Genomic DNA, 12,955 nt, shown 5'->3' with positions numbered 1-12,955 from the left:
TCTTACTTAGCTTATCTTTGTATATCTTTTTTTCATTGTCATTTCTTGATTATTTTATTGTTAAAAAATAAACAATTAATTCGTTCATTCACTCATTCATTCATTCATTCATTCATTCATTCATTCATTCATTCATTCATTCATTCATTCATTCATTCATCTATTCATTCATTCATATGGACGTATTCAAACACCTTCTTTCTCCAACTCTGGTCTTTGGTTAGTTGTGATTACCTTACTCTGTACTGTGATGAAGTCATGGAAGACATGATTGTTCCATTTTCAGTCACATTACACTTGCTGATCTGACAAATGACTTGCGTTACAGTCTGTCTCCTGGTTTGGGAATAGCCCAACTGCACAGAGTGGCTAGATCTGCCAAACTCACAATTGGAGGTGCTTCCCACTCTCGGGGACATTTACACCAGGCGTTGCAGGGCCATGGCTAAGAGAATAGTCAAAGACTCTAGCCACCCAAACAACTGCCTCTTTGCACTGCTGCAGTCAGGCAAGCGCTACCGGAGTCTCATGGCCAGTACAGAGACTCAAAAGGAGCTTCTATCCCCAGGCCATCAGGATGCTCAATGATTCTATGCAACCCTAACCCATCCATCTACATTCATTGCACACACATCCACATGCACTCACTCACTTTAAACACTCACCTTAAACATTCACTTTAGACACTTTAAACACGTTTTAACACCACACCATATTGTATCTATTTATTACTCAAATATTTGCACTACCTCCCTACCTAATTTTAGCATTTCAAAAAAAGTTTACATTTAGTTGTATATTGTATAATTTGTATAGTGTTTGGTCTTTATTCTTTTTACTTTTTACTGTATGAATACACAATACAGGGGCTAATAAAGAACCAAGCATTTCACTGTAATGTACATGTTCCTTATATGTGACAAATAAAACAAAACTTGAACTTGAACTATCTTCCCCAGTGGTTCTCAACCAGGGGTCCGGGGACCCCCAGGGGTTCATTGAGGGTCCCTATAAAAATGGGGAATATTTAATTTTTACCATTTCATTCACTATATCAGTGAGCCCAATGGAGTAAGCACACCAACTATTCTGATAATAGGTTCTCTACACAGGGGAGACTCAGGAGGTAGAGCAGTCGACTGGTAATCGGAAGATTGCCTGTTAGATTCTAGGCTCCTCCCGGCAGACTGCCCATACCTATATTAGACAAGTATTATTTTTTTATTTATTATTTTAGAATTTTTTGGCTTTTCTGTATTTTTCACCCATCCCAATTAAGTCGTTATGCCAATTCCCTTCCTGGTAGTTGCACGCATTGCCACACTGTCGGCCTGGGGAGGGTGTAGAACTACCACGTGCCTCCTCCGATACATGTGGAGTTGCCAGCCGCTTCTTTTCACCTGACTGCGAGGAGTTTCACTAGGGGAACGTAACGCGCGTGGAGCTTCATGCTATTTCCCCCAGATCCCCTCCCTGCTGAACAGGCACCCCGACCGACCAGTAGGAGTCGCCGTTTACAATGAACAGGACACACATACCCCACCGGCTTCCCACCCGCTAACACTGACAATTGTGTTAGTAGGGACGACTGATTAGACAAGTATTCTGTTCAATTTAACAATCAGCTGGAGTCTTCACTGAGAATCTGGCTTAAATGTTTGGTAACAGGAAACATTCCTGTGGTTTCCCCAGGCGGCAAATAAAAAGCATCAAATTCCCTGACAACTGCAGGAACTAGTTCACCATCCGCCACAGAATCTCAATGTGACTCTTTTACGCTTTACACTTGAAAATCCTTTCCCCCCCCCCTATCACTGTCTCTGCTAGAATCTTGCAGCCACGTGTGAGTCTGGCTCTAAGCAGCCTTTTTTTTCATTTTAAACCCACCAAGCTTTCTAAAAGCTCTGTGGATTTATTTTCTTTTTTTTTATCTACTTTTTCTCCCCATTTTTCTATTTTTCTCCCTTCCCCAATTTCGGATTATCCAATTCTACCCTCCCCTGTCTCGAACGCTGTTGGCCATGCCTCTCACAAGCCGGCTGCAATGTGGACGAAGCCTTGCATTACGTGTCCCCTCCGCGTGTATGCCTTCTACAACGCTGTTCCAGTTCCGCGTTGCCGTTTTGCGCTCTGATTGGCCGAGCGTGCGCATGCGCATGAGCCGCGACAAGCCCCTCCGGCGTGCTGCGATAAGGCTTTCGCCAGCCGGGAGAGTAGGCGCCGCGAGCGGCATCGCTGCGCTCATCAACACCCCTCCGTGCTCCGGCTTTCAACAGCGGGGAGAGTATTATGCCGCGAAGCAGTAACACAACAGTGAACACATAGTTAAGTACGACTGACAGATGCATTGCAACTATGTGTTCACTGTTGTGGTCTGCTTCTCGGCATAAGCCCCATAATAAGACCGTCTCTGGCTTCGTCCAGCGGACACCATGGCGAGCTCAGCGATGCCGCTCGCGGCAGCATACTCTCCCCGCTGTTGAAAGCCTTATCGCAGCACGGAGGGTCGTGGACCCGCAACGCAGCCGCGAAGGCGGCGATGAAGCCCAAGTTGCCCGATTTTTTATTGGTTTGTCATGACAAACCAATTACATAATCCAACATATGTGTAAAGAAACAACATATTCCAGTTAACGGTATATTTTTTTAATGATTGCTTACGGTATAAATTAGGTTAACTGGAGTTTAGTATTGCTGCCTGGCTGAGGGCCGCGTCGCGGCTCATGCGCATGCGCGTGCTCGGCCAATCAGAGCGCAAAACGGCAACACGGAACTGGAACAGCGTTGTAGAAGGCATACACGCGTCCCCTCCGGTACTCGAGGAGGCAGCCGTTGCATCTTTTCACCTGCACAGCGCAATCTCTCAGCGGCAAGGGTCTGCGTGGGAGGGACACGCCGCCCCCGTTGCTTCCTGATTCTGCTGCGCAGGCGCACCAACCGACCTGTAGGAGTCGCTGTCCACAACGTCCGATCCCCACCCACCAGCTTCCCACCCCCTAATACTGCCAATTGTATTATGAACAACCAGCCAAGCTGGTAGCAATGCCGAGAGCTGGGCTCGAACCCAGCATATCCTGCGTTGGTGGCGAGCGCCTTGCCCACTGCACCACCTCTGTGGATTTATTAAACTCTACATCCTTTTTTTTAATATATCTATAGCACCTTTAACTTGTACAATTCTAATTGAAACATCTATTGTTGTTCTATAAATACTGATTGATTGATATTTAAAATGTTTGTGTCTTACATACAGATGTATGCCCAGCCCATATGGGCTTACATGACACATAAACAATAAGAATATAGTATACTTAACAATAACATAACAAGCTGTAAACAATGTACTTCAAAGAAACAAGAGGAATTCATATCCTCCTCAAGTCGGTGTACAAGGGGCAGTGAAAAACAAAATGAAATGAATCCTCCTTGCCTAGTGCATACCACAGTATTAGTACGCACTGCTGTTATATAATAACAACCCTCTGTGAATAATAATAATAATAATAATAATAATAATAATAATAATATATTTTTCTCCTTAAAGGTGTCATGCAGTGCTATTCCTAGCACTATTTGGGCAACTTTACACACTTCCTGTGAGTCTATGTAACACATGTGTAATTTTTATTCCAAAAATAATCATTGTTTTATATTTCTAATCTTGTACTCAAAACCAGCATTTTTCAGCCTCATGAAAGCAGGCTATTATTGGCTTGGCTCCACCCACACTTTGAGTGACAGCCACCCACCAAATAGCTCCGCCCATCTCCCCGTCATTCCATCCAGGTGGAGGTCTTATTGATTGATTGATTGATTGAAAACTTTATTAACAGATTGTAGAATGGGTACAATACAGTACAGCTCAATACACACAATTGTTAAGGGGATGCAGACCAGAGAAAGACTTTCGTCTTGTTTACATCAGGGTCCCCCCTTAGGTTTCAGGTTACATACAAATATGGTATGTCATAAATATAGAGATGTAGCAGTACTGTCTATCTATATATATATATGTTACCACTATTTGTAAAAGCCACAACCACGTTACCATATTTGTAATAATGTAAATCATTGTGTCGTTGTACATATTGTGTATACATCGTTAGAAGCTAACATAGGTTCCATCACTCTGAGAGTCCATGTTATGAACTATTACCACAGATATTTTCAGTTTTCAGGGTTGATCTAACAGTTTTGATTATGAAATCTCAGTCAAGGGTACCACAGGTCCTCTTCTCAGACCTGTGGGGCAAAGCACTGCACCATGCAAGCTACATGTCGCTGCATGTTGATCAATAGTAGCCCACTCGGTGCATCACAGTGGGCTACTATTGTGCTAACAACATGCTGCGACGTCTAGCTTGTTAGCCGGCATGAATACCCGATTTAAAATGGTTCTCTCCTCTTTGTATACCTTTGTCCTCACAAGTATTCTGCCAGGGAACTTATGGACACGACAATAGTAGTAGTTATAAGGTGTTTGAGCTTGTAACGTTAGTTAGCTCATAGCTATCGTGGTACACGAGAGCTATGAGCTAACTAACGTTACAAGCTCAAACGATAGCTATGAGCTAACTAACGTTACAAGCTCAAACACCTTATAACTACTACTATTGTCGTGTCCATAAGTTCCCTGGCAGAATAATTGTGAGGAAAAAGGTATACGAAGAGGAGAGAACCATTTTAAATCGGGCATTCATGCCGGCTAACAAGCTAGACGTCGGGGTATGTTGTTAGCACAATAGCTACCAAGCTAAGCTACGTTAGCTTCTAACGGTGTATACACAATATGTACAACGACACAATGATCAAACACCTTATAACTACTACTATTGTCGTATCCATAAGTTCCCTGGCAGAATACTTGTGAGGACAAAGGTATACAAAGAGGAGAGAACCATTTTAAATCGAGCACTCATGCCGGCCGACAAGCCGGACACCGCGGTTGTTGTTAGCACAATAGTAGCCCACTGTGATGCACCGAGTGGGCCACCATTGATCAACATGCAGCGATGTGTAGCTTGCATGATGCGTGTGCAGTACACAGGTCTGAGAAGAGGACCTGCACATGATAGCAACCGGGAGCGTCGCGGAGCATTCCTAGATCCACTTCAACCAGCCGAGCGTCGGGAGCTCCAGCAGCTTGTCGATGTGCTAATAGCCTGGAGCCAGCTACCGTTAGCTTGCAGAGGCTATTAGCACACCGACAAGCTGTGTAGCCAGCAGGCTGAATGCTCCGCGACGCTGGTTGAAGTGGATCTAGGTAGCCAGCAGGCTGAATGCTCCGCGACGCCCCCGGTTGCTAACGCCGGCCCCGGCTGGTGCTAACTAGCTAGCGATCGCTCCCGAGTCCCGAGAGCTAACGCCGGTCTGTCTGTCGAAGAATGGAGGCGGGCATTACTAAAACCACAGAGCCAATCACATCACCGTGCGCTATAAACAGCGCCCTGTGACGTGCACCAGGTCGTCAAATCAACATGACCTGATTTACTAGAGGCAAACAGGGGATGGGCTGTAGCTGAGGAATTCGTCAATATAGTATTTAGGCCCAAAAACACATTGATACGAACTCCTATTACTATAATACAATGCTAGAGACTGAAAAATGACATTTATAACGCATAGCCCCTTTAACACTTTGAATGCCCATAACGAGATTTCTCGGGTTATCACCCCGCGGGTTGAATGCCCATAACGAGAATATTCGTTTTTATCTCGTTTTTCTTTTTTTTATTAGCGATCTGAATTCATATTTCATCAACCGAGTCTACCTTTGGTAAATCAGCCACCCCAGGCGCTCAGATGTGAAAAAAGCGCCCCCTATCGTCTCCCAGATGGTAATTCACCCTTTTGGATTGGACTCAATGAAAATGCATGAGAAAAAAAAACCCGGAATCCACATTTTACTTCTCACGCATGTAACCGGAGCCGATCAGCTTTATGCTGGACCCTCAGGACAGCGTGGTTACTGTGTTTTACAGTACGTAGCATTGGATCAATAAAAGGATCGATTTTCGGAATGGCGATCAGGAATTGGAATAATCCATTTGGATACCATCTGATCTCAGGTAAGGAATCTATTTTACCAGTCTTAGGATAATCAGACCTTTTTTCACAGAGATATAAGCTGTCCCCCTATATGTGATATGGCTGTTTTGACTGTGCGAGTGATCAGGAAATAAGAGAATCGATTTACAGCTTGCGGCACCAGCGTGCATACGTACACATACACTATCGATAATCTAGCGTTTATTTGAAAACGATTCATAAGGGTCAAAAAATGACAACGTTCTAGAATATTACAGTACAGGGCGATTAGCATGGAATCCTTTTTTTTGTGTGAAAACGAGGGCTTTTCAAAATGCTATAAAACGGAAATGAACCGATAAAAAAACAATGCGCTTCGACAATGTTGACTGGAAATGGGTCATTGATAATGCGACGGGCATTAGACACATAGCCATAATTTAAAACATAGATTAGGCGATATTAATGCTAACATTGCAGTGGATGGTGGGCATTCAAGCACTAAATGTGCGCCCCCTGCTGGGCACTGAAAGTGTTAACAAAAAAGAAAAGAAAACAAGGTCTCACAAACAAAGAGACATTTCCTGAAACCTAGGAAGCAACACCAGCACCATCTGTCTCAGCCCTCAGCTGTCCTGACACCTCAGTATGGATGTGACCTGTGTGATCTCATTCACCTCTTAAGCCCTAGCCATTTTATTTTCAGAAAATTCGCCTAAAAGTACATACCCAAGTAAATGGAAGATTGCTCCACTTCTACAAGGTCCATTTGCATGTTCTTGGTATCTAGGGACATCTATGGACCTCATGGAATGTATTCCCAGTGTCAGAAATAATTGTGTTTGTTACTATACTTGAGTAAATTGTAATGAACCAAAGGAGAATATAAATTATTATTATAAAAAAAGTGTTTAATCTTTGACGGTGAATAACACCATGCTAATGTAGCCGGTGTGATCTTGTCTGCGTTGTGTTTTAGTCGATTCGACCCCTGTTAAGGGATCGCCCTGAGTGGGAGTTGAGTCGCGGGCGGCATCACAGACCACTAAGCAAGAAGTGAATTCACTTCTTGCTTCCGGGTCTGGATGCCTCTGGGGAGTGAGTTTACTTGCAGTACCGCTTACCATCCACAGCCACGTCACTACTTGTACCCGTGACTGTGGATATACTGCGGTACCTCCGTTACACTAACATTGACCAGACGCAAATGAATATAGGGCAGATGACTTACAGGGTTTTTTGTAGATACATTATTGAATTTTGCCATCCAGACACATGCTATTTTAAATATGAATATAGAATACCAGGCCTATAAATTATCCAATGGCAGAGTTAAATCTGGAGTTAGTACCACCAGGCACCCGTAACAGGGCAGCAAAGACCGTGAATGAAATCTCTTGACTTTTTTGTAATGTAAATAGCTCCACCATTTCTCATCAGATTGAGACACGTTTTTTCCCCCAACATTCACAGAAAGGTAAAGAAAAAAACTACGTTATATTTTATGTTCAGGTTTGTTCAACCTGTGAGACATGATCACAAAAATTTACGTTCAAAAATAATTTCACGCCAGACGGCTCCAAGTTTGACAAGGGCTGGCGTGAGCTGGGTAGTGTAGTTTTATGAAATTCGAAAGCCCATCAAAAGCCCCCGGTCTCTTCTTTCATCTGTATTCATCTATTTATGAAATAAAGCCTGTCAGGCTTAAGGGGTTAACATGCATGGTGGTGTTATTATACAGATGCTGCAACCTCCTCAAAAGATGTCCCTGTCCTCATATCCTACCTGCTCACAGGACGTCTCTGTCCTCATATCCTACCTGCTCACAGGACGCATCTGTCCTCATATCCTACCTGCTCACAGGACGCATCTGTCCTCATATCCTACCTGCTCACAGGACGTCCCTGTCCTCATATCCTACCTGCTCACAGGACGTCTCTGTCCTCATATCCTACCTGCTCACAGGACGCGTCTGTCCTCATATCCTACCTGCTCATTGTCCCTGTCCTCATATATTACATTATCCAGTTTTATAAAACTTTAAAAGTCCTTCTAATGGGGGCGGCTAAGTGGCGCAGTGGCGCCCGCCACTAATGCAGGAGATGCTGGGTTCGAACCCAGCTCTCGGGCATTGCTACCAGCTTGGCTGGTCGTTCATACTAATACAATTGGCAGTATTAGGGGGTGGGAAGCCGGTGGGTGGGGATCGGACGTTGTGGACAGCGACTCCTACAGGTCGGTTGGTGCGCCTGCGCAGCAGAATCAGGAAGCGACGGGGCGGCGTGACCCTCCCACACAGACCCTCGCCGCTGAGATATCGCGCTGTGCAGGTGAAAAGATGCGACGGCTGCTTCCTCGAGTACCGGAGGAGACACGTGATGCAAGGCTTGGTCCACATTGCAGCCGACCTGTGGGAGGCATGGCCTAACAACGTTCGAGACAGGGGAGGGGAGAATTGGACAATATGAAATTGGGACGGGAGAAAAATTGAAAATGGGAGAAAAAGTAGATAAAAAAAAAAGTCCTTCTAAAGGAAAAAGTTATAACATTGTGAAAAGTGATCACGTTATCCGGCGTCGTTACATTCTCCGGTGTTACAGGGTACGCGGGGGTGTGTAAGTGCGCGGGGAGGGGAAGTATTCCCAGCAGGACTTACGTGTCTTAGCCTTCCCAGAGAGAGCCTCGCTGGAGCCAGTGGTGTAGGAGGCGATGACCTTCACGCTGTACTCCGTCCCACTCAGCAGGTTCACAATCAGCATGGTGTTCACGTCCTCACCCACAAACGTCTCCAGGGCTGATCGTGTACCTGTGTTGACAGAACAAGGGGGGGGGGGGGAGAAGAGAGAGAGAGAGAGAGAGAGAGAGAGAGAAGAGAGAGAGAGAGAGAGAGAGAGAGAGAGAGAGAGAGAGAGAGAGAGGAGAGAGAGAGGAGAGAGAGAGGAGAAGAGAAGAGAGAGAGAGAGAGAGGAGAGAGGAGAGAGAGAGAGAGAGAGAGGATGAGAGAGAGAGACGAGAGAGAGAGAGAGGAGAGAGAGAGAGAGGAGAGAGAGAAGAGAGAGAGAGAGAGAGAGAGAGAGAGAGAGAGAGAGAGAGAGAATATAGTTATGGAAGATAAATGGAAAAGACAGTCCTTGGTGTGATTTCAGATGTACTGTACAATGTCACATATGAAAGAGAGAGAAGGGATGATAATGATGATGTGGTGGTGATAAGAGATTATGTTTTGTGTGTGTGTGTGTGTGTGTTGTGTGTGTGTGTGTGTGTGTGTGTGTGTGTGTGTGTGTGTGTGTGTGTGTGTGTGTTAGGGTTGTCAAATTGGCCAAAACTGACATTAGAATATTCCTTCTAAAAATACACTTAGGTTCGAACCATTCGAATATCTATTGTTGTGCATTATGTCCACAAGAGGGCAAACCAATACAACGGGAGACATAACTCAGTAGGCTATAGGTAATTTATTTAAACTAAATAAATATCAACATACCTACTACACCAGCATACAAATAGAATAATGTATTATTTCAATCTCTCAGAAGGGTCCGTCTCTCGGAGCAAGATCAAATTAATGAAAGTTCACGGTATATAGAACGGACATTAATACACAGCAGCGCGCCTCCGAAAAAGGCGTGATAAACATCAAACAATATATTTTCCTTGACATGAAACATGAAATAGTAATCAAACCATTGGGCATCCGTATAATGCTTCTGTCAATTGATTATTCAATATATGTTCAGTAAGCCTACAGTAGCCTATATATACTTGTTTCATGTTTTGTTTAAATAAAATTAAGGCACACAATTCCTAGAAATGTGACTAAACAAAGTCGTTTTGCCCTGAGGGATGATTTACAATAAAGTGCTATAAAAAAATTCTAAAGTTAGGGTGCTTAAATTCTTGACACTATAACTCTCAAAACGCTAGCGTTAGCACTTAGCACACAAAAAGATACATGTAACGTAGATGACTTAACGCTAACTGGTTCAGCATAAATCCGAAGTATTTCCAAACAGGGCTTTTCAAATCACTCTCTCCGGAGCCTAGTTGGGATCTGAACTTTCTGCCATCATCACGAATTGGAAGCGCCGTCGCGTGTCATTTTAACCCTTCCAGAAGCTTTGTGGTCCGGTCTTGAACCTTCCACTTGAACTTATGTGTCTCCATAAATCCATTTAGTTAGATCCAGCACTGAATGTATCTTGTGATTATTATCAATTTTCGACGACAACAACAACTATTAGCCGTTAGCTATTTCCTGGTTGATTCTGGGCATGGTGTCACACGAATGCCAGGCTGCTCAGCCAATAGACAATTTGTTTTATTAGTGTGAACGTATACTTTTATCCAGTGCTTTTGTAAGGTGCACGTAAAGGGTGCAGTGATATCCCATGAATACATATAGCTGTGGTCACGTCTCTCCTGTCCGTCATGCAGCGTGTTCAGACACACACGAGAAGTCGAGAGCGAGACCGCCGGGGCTGTTCTTTTATATATATTTTTTATAAAACACAAGTCACACAATTCGAATATACATTTTTACAATTGAATGTATGTTTTTTTTTAACAATTCGATTATTAATTTGAATATCGAATATTCGTTGACAGCCCTAGTGTGTGTGTGTGTGTGTGTGTGTGTGTGTGTGTGTGTGTGTGTGTGTGTGTGTGTGTGTGTGTCTGTGCGTACATGTGTGTGTGTGTGTTACCACACACACACACATTAGACAGTTAGACAGTTAGACAGTTAGATTAGACAGTTACCAGAGATAGGCTGGTAGACGACCCTATAGCCCATGGTCGGAGACGGAGGCATTGTCCAGGTTATCCTGAAGCGACTGTACCACTCCTCTGATACACGCAGGTCCTTGGGAGCAGAGAGAGGCACTGGAGAGAGAGAGAGAGAGAGAGAGAGAGAGAGAGAGAGAGAGAGAGAGAGAGAGAGAGAGAGAGAGAGAGAGAGAGAGAGAGAGAGAGAGCCTTCATCAAACAGCCTTGATCACTCAATACAACGTAAGTGCGTCAATATAGAGATGGATCTTAAGTGATTCATGAGTCAGTCTGCTGCCATTAGAGTCGAGCTTCAGTGATGAATCACCATGGTACCACTGAAGCTGGGAAATCTCTAGTGTATACAAACGTTTGTACAACGTACTATTTGTGTCATACTCGACCCTCCCTCTCCTATAGCTCTGAATGTCTGTGACCCAGTGCACTTGGTAGCTGTCCTGTGTGACTCAGTAACTGTCCTGTTGCCTCTCGTTCACACTGCAAGCCTTGGAGCTCAATTCTGATTCATTGCTCACATCAGATTTCTTTGGCTATTGTTCACATTCTTTTTAAAATGTGGCCAATATCAGATTCCAGTGTGAACTGCTCACGCTCCCGAACTGACCCGCAAATGAACAACAACAAAGATGGACGTAGAAAATGGTGACAAATGTCAATCTAGAATAAATGTTGCGTGAAAGTCGCATGACTCAAAGAAATCACATACAGTATGAGGACCACATGTGAAAGTGGCCCAAAGCAGAATTGGAAAGATCAGATTCCATGTCATTGTCATGCCCCTCCAGTCCTCCAGGCTTCCCACCCTCTAATAACCTTGGTTCTCCCACTCTATCCCTACCTAGCTACTCTCCCTCTCTTCTTCTCTCTCTCTGATTACAGGATGGGTTGCAGGTGTGTGTCAGCCGGAGGAGCAGCTGAGTGACATCTACCAGCTGATTACCAACCCTACTTAGACCTGGCCCAGATGTCATGAGGCTGCCAGATCGTAGTTCCTTATTTCCAGTCAGTCCGTATTTTCATGCCTTGTTCTATTTATCAGTCCGTGTTCTATTGTGCTTCTAACGTCCTTGTCCTCCTTTTGCTCACAGTTCCTGCCTGGCTCCACTCCCTGTTCCCTCATCTTGGATTCCCGTGAATGACCTCTGCCTGCCTGACCATTCTCTCCGTGAACATCCCTGGACTGTATGAGGACCCTCTCCTGGCTACGACCCCTACACCCATCTGACTACCCCTTACCTGCTCACTCCCCAGACAGTCTGAGTATCCGCTCCTGGCTATGACCTCCCCGCTCGTCGGAGTACCTGTTATGTACCATGACCTTGTTTGCTCCTGTGTCACTGGGCATGCAGGTGAGGGCTGCTAATTAGCTAATTGCTGCTGATTGGTTACCTGCTGGGAGCTTTAAAACCAGCCCTTGAGTCACACATGCAGGGTCTGTGGTTAGAGGAGTGTGGGTTAACAGAGAGAGTTATCACGTTCTTCTATTCTTGTTTCTTTAGTTAATATCAGTATTTCATTGTTAAAGTAGGCTTTTTGGTTTAAACACAGGTTTTGGTGTCGGTTTTGCACATAGGTTGCGTGCCTTTGAGCCAGGGTCGTAACAGTACCCTGTACCCGCTCACTCCCTGGACTGTCTATCGACTAGATTCTGTTACTCTTCTTTTCTCATTAAATACACCCGACATTTGGGTTATACTCTGATTCCACATCGTCTCTGCTTGTTTGTGTCTGCACCTGTGTTCTGGCTTTAGTGAAACCGTTACAGTCATTGCTGTTCACACTGTACTGAAAAAATCTGATCTGAGTCACATAATTGTATGTTATATTATATTATTATTATTATTATTTATATCATTATATTATAATATATTATTATATTATGAGCAAAGCCACCTTCCTCTGCAGTCTGACTGTCTGTATATTATGTATTGTATATTCTGTATATTGTCTGTATATTATGTGTTGTCCTTTCAAACAGCGATGCAAAAAAAGTACAATAGTATAAAAGTATAACATAGTATATCCTATTAAAATCTTTTCCAGTGTTTTAAATAAAAATGTGTATCATGTTTGTTGATGGTGGTTGGTTTATCATCCCAAAACGGTGTACAGTATATCGTTCCATGCTGAAAGTATGTTTTTA

General features: G+C 44.0%; 1 protein-coding gene across 1 annotated transcript in view; it reads right to left on the bottom strand.

Annotated features, from left to right (window-relative positions):
- col14a1b (collagen, type XIV, alpha 1b) overlaps window positions 1-12,955 on the bottom strand; it is a 334,004-nt gene that overhangs the window by 128,321 nt on the left and 192,728 nt on the right. The window contains exons 16-17 of the mRNA XM_084312005.1: window positions 10,786-10,908; window positions 8,684-8,833 (exon numbers count right to left, since the gene is read on the bottom strand). Coding sequence (XP_084168131.1) covers window positions 8,684-8,833; window positions 10,786-10,908 — 273 coding nt within the window. The remainder of the gene's footprint in view (window positions 1-8,683; window positions 8,834-10,785; window positions 10,909-12,955) is intronic.

This window comes from Notolepis coatsorum (assembly GCF_963971535.1).
Source record: "Notolepis coatsorum genome assembly, chromosome: 4".
Classification (NCBI taxonomy): Eukaryota; Metazoa; Chordata; class Actinopteri; order Aulopiformes; family Paralepididae; genus Notolepis; species Notolepis coatsorum.
Note: the sequence above shows the minus strand (reverse complement) of the source record. Positions and strands in the feature narration are given on the sequence as shown.